Genomic DNA, 4,712 nt, shown 5'->3' with positions numbered 1-4,712 from the left:
GGTGTCGGATGTCACTAGACTTCCTTCATACATGTCTATTTTCCCTATCCCCTACGATGAACAAGACTTAGATATAGGTGTCGGATGTCACGAGATTTCCTTTATACATGTCTATTTTCCCTATCTCCTACGATGAACAAGACTTAGATATAGGTGTCGGATGTCACGAGATTTCCTTTATACATGTCTATTTTCCCTATCCCCTACGATGAACAAGACTTTTAGGTTCCCTATCCTTTATACATGTCTATTTTCCCTATCCCCTACGATGAACAAGACTTAGATATAGGTGTCGGATGTCACTAGATTTCCTTTATACATGTCTATTTTCCCTATCCCCTACGATGAACAAGACTTAGATATAGGTGTCGGATGTCACTAGATTTCCTTTATACATGTCTATTTTTTTCTATCCCCTACGATGAACAAGACTTAGATATAGGTGTCGGATGTCACTAGATTTCCTTTATACATGTCTATTTTAGATATAGGTGTCGGATGTCACTAGATTGCCTTTATACATGTCTATTTTCCCTATCCCCTACGATGAACAAGACTTAGATATAGGTGTCGGATGTCACTAGATTTCCTTTATACATGTCTATTTTCCCTATCCCCTACGATGAACAAGACTTAGATATAGGTGTCGGATGTCACTAGATTTCCTTTATACATGTCTATTTTTTCTATCCTCTACAATAAACAAGGTTTAGATCTAGATGTCGGATTGAAGGAAATGAATTGTAAGATTACAAATTATGGAACGAATCAATTCCATATCTTAAACAAGGTGTTGCATTCAACAATCCTTACAAATTTAATTTTGGATGAAGAAATCATTACATTAAGCGAGCGATCCATGTTGTACATGACTAAATTCGGTAAGTGAAAACTTGTTTTTGAAGTAGGTTCACATAAACCACACTGTAAGTTTATGTTTGCTCTTATTGAGCGACCGATTCTTGCCGATTCTGAATAAGAAGTCATAATGTGGCTTAGATCTTACATTTATGCATGTACGATTTGGATCTGTTTCTATAAACACATTCTGTTCTTGTTTAAAACGATTTTTTTGTTTTGCATTTTAACTTTTAGCAGCATTCAATCAGTTCATTCAAAATGGCTAAACAAAAAACAAGCCTTCCAGTTTAAAAAGTCTCAAAACTAAACCTCAGTGAAATTTGAATAAGAGAAAATTAATGTAAGACCATTGCTGGGTGTTCCGCAATGTTTCAGCCATGTAAATATTGGTCAATCAAAGTAAGTAATGTCATGTTATAAAATATCATAATATAAAAGAATCATGATGGAATATGATATTACAATTATTGACTTATATTGCAGAGAAATAGAATACTTAAAATAAATCAAGATGGAAGATTATATTGTAACGGAGATTAAAAAACGTATTATACTTCTTCATAAAAGAAATTTTTTCTTGTTCAGGACATGGAGTTAATGCACTTTGTTTACACTCTTTAAAAAAGATGGCTTACTTGAAGATCACACACGAGTCCCTGGCACGGATAGATGTCGAGATAAACGGAATACCAGGCCACTTCTTCGACCGTACAAGTGAGTACTTATAGCCAAGATATGAGAGAGCTTTAAGTATTTCTTGGTATACGTTTACCAATCATTTTGCTCGTGTCTTTATTCTAGGTGCTTTTCGACGGATTTCTTAGCCTTTTATCACCCCTATCAACAGTTTTCTGGAGCGGTATTTTCCATAGTCAAACCAAGACTACAAATTGGTTATGGGGCAGTTTTTCCTACAGATGAACAATAGTCCACGGACAGCGTAAAAATCTGTCCTTATGGCTTTCACTTACCTTTCTCAGTGTCTTATAGAATATTATATCTTTGGCTGCTACGTTTAAGTTGATTGAAAAGTAATATTGAAAAACATTGTTTCTGGAAAATCCGTCCTTTCATCGACATCCGGTAAAGCATGATCAGTCAATGACAGTATTTATTTGTTTTGTGTGCTATCCTTATGGTGGACTCGAACGTCCGCACTGAGTAGCTGACGAATTCTGACCGATCTACAATAAGCATTGTCTCTGTTACTTTTGTCTTGCACCTGCATGGTATATACATGTTTTGCACACCACTACATACCCCTGGTTGAAAAGGCTTACATTTTATTGTATTCTGAATCTTGACTATATCCGCAGAGTATTTTGAGCCAGCAGCAGTATGAGTAAGCTGGCCAATAACAATTTACTATTTGCATTGGTTTGTGAATATGATGTATAGACTGGGTGAATTCCTGCTAATATATTTCGGGCTATCATCGCAAATTGTTGAGCTCTCCAACTCATGTTTCGTACAAAAGTCGTTCGTCTGTGCGTCAGACAGTCAAAATACTATTTTTATCGAATTCCAATGCAAGAGTTTTTCTTGAATTTTGGATTTTCTTTTGTATTTGTTCTGAGTTTCATCAGATAATTAAAAGAGACGAGTCGCCAGCAGCTGTTTTCGACGAGTAGGGGAGGGAGGGAGGGAGGGAGGGGGAGGGGGAGGGGGAGAGAGGGAGAGAGAGAGAGAGAGAGAGAGAGAGAGAGAGAGAGAGATGTTATAAAAAAAAGATCCAGTTGTGATCGTTGATTTTTTTTTTTATATATGCTTTATCCGAAATTCTGTTTATTTTCATAAAAAACGAGTTTCTTTTTTCATTACGTCAGTACATTATTGACCATTACAATACCAGAGAAAGAAAAGCAGGTTAAATTATAGACTATTGTAACTTATAACAATACACTTTAATAACTACAAAGTAAAATAAATCAGTTACATTCATTTGTTTGGAATATATCACAATAACCACTAGAGCCAATATTTCTAAAATTCTAAAAGGAAAATACGCAAAGTTTGAAGAAAAAGGAACTATGAAATATCCATTTAGACCACAGATTTTCTATGTCACTCTCCTTACCTTGATTTTAATCATTTTCCGTAAGTCCTCTAAAACTTACTTATACATATCACGCTTATTACTTTTGCAGATAACCTGTCGGTATGGAGCATCGTGGAGCTCTTTTTGACCGGAACACACCCTCCTAATGTTTACAAATTCACCAGTAAGCAGGACCTGTTTAAGAACCGTCAACTATTGTTGTTTGTTGTACAAATGTCATGCTCTGTTACACCGAAAATACATTTGATATCAAAATATAGTAAACCAGCCGCCAAAATAGTCATGTCTACCTCTGTGTATCATTTGGGTACGAGTTCATACAGTTATTTGACCTCCATGACCGATGGAGTCACAAAAGAACAGCTGGGAGACTTTTTCATAAAATTTGTTGTTGTGGACAAAACGACAAGAAAATCTTGTCCTATGCCTACATGGTTTACAGATAAATTCAGGAATGTACCGTTACATAATTCAAACTTTCCTTATACATTACCAAGTGTACCAGAAATGCCGAAAGTCATCTATGACACCACTGTCACTGTACGTTATAGTGACATGGATCGAAATCTTCATGTAACTACACATCGGTATATCCAATTTTTTACCGATTGTGCAACAGCGGCTGCCTTTTCTGGATTTTACAAACATTTCAACACCGATATGTGTTGGTACCCTGTGGAAAAGTTTGACATCACATTGATGGGCGAAAGTAAAGTTGGAGACAAGTTACGTATATGCACGTGGCAGGACGAGGACAGTGTACAGACAATATACTTCATTTGCTTCAAAGAACACAAAAGTGTTATGAAAGCAGTATGTGTCTATGGGTTGAATAGGATTGCCCCAAAACTCCCCTCGTTTGAATTGTAGATGGTGGGACTTTAAGCTAATCATTTTAAACTTAGTTTAGAGTATGGGCTAAATGCGTTGCCAAAACCAGACACGACAAGATAGCAACGGTTTGCAAAATCTCTTCCAAACCTGTCACTTCTCAATAAGATTGTAGTTCAACATAGATGAAAACGAGGGCAAAATATGAGCAAAAGGAAGATTAATACTGAAACCATTGGAAAAGTACAAGGAGAATAACACTGGATGTTTCTGAAGAGTAAGCGTCTTCCGCTTCATTGGCGACAACCACTATTATTATATGGTACAAGAAACTTATTGGACCATTTTACTCTAATTTGATTTAAGAGTCGACAACCTAACGGATTTTTGAACTTTTGCCGAAGTTTTTGCAGAAAGTTCTCTACTATTTCAAAAATATACATGTAGACATCTATTTGTTACCAATGGGTAATATTTTAATGTAATGTAACATACACACAGTCATGATACGTTCATTTTGTGTCTGTCGTTTCGGTTCATGTTCATATAGATAGCCCAATATCTTTTCGTAACATAAATACTATTAACTATAGTGGTTTTTTGTACCACAAACCTCCGGATACCCAAGCCGTTATGTGAAGAAATTAATGAGGCAAGAGGTATACATATGGACAGTTATAACCGATTATTTTAAAAGTTAATACATAATTGGCGATTTTCTTATATATTTCTGTGTATAGTGCAAGATGTAATTTGTATAGCCAATGATAAAGCGCGTTAATCAGTTTGTCTGCAATTCTATGCTAATCTCATGACCAAACATTGGTACAAATAACTTTTTGTGTCATCGGTCAAATCAGTTTGTATTTGCAAAATCTAGACACTGCTAAGGTTGAGTGGTAATGACCATATTAATATTACAACAACAGCTACTTTTCATTCAATTTTACTTCGCATCTTG

General features: G+C 35.6%; 1 protein-coding gene across 1 annotated transcript; it reads left to right on the top strand.

Moving 5' to 3' along the window:
* Window positions 1-1,487: 1,487 nt before the first annotated feature.
* LOC132548935 (uncharacterized) lies at window positions 1,488-3,954 on the top strand. The gene is made up of 2 exons (XM_060212840.1): window positions 1,488-1,575; window positions 3,009-3,954. Exons 1-2 carry the CDS (start codon window positions 1,488-1,490, stop codon window positions 3,788-3,790), a joined length of 870 nt encoding a protein of 289 aa, XP_060068823.1. The 3' UTR covers window positions 3,791-3,954.
* The last annotated feature ends 758 nt before the right edge of the window (window positions 3,955-4,712 follow it).

Source organism: Ylistrum balloti, unplaced genomic scaffold (assembly GCF_031769215.1).
Source record: "Ylistrum balloti isolate Yb309-2 unplaced genomic scaffold, AGI_CSIRO_Ybal_v1 Utg370036, whole genome shotgun sequence".
Lineage (NCBI taxonomy): Eukaryota > Metazoa > Mollusca > Bivalvia > Pectinida > Pectinidae > Ylistrum > Ylistrum balloti.
This window is presented reverse-complemented; position numbering and strand designations above follow the sequence as displayed.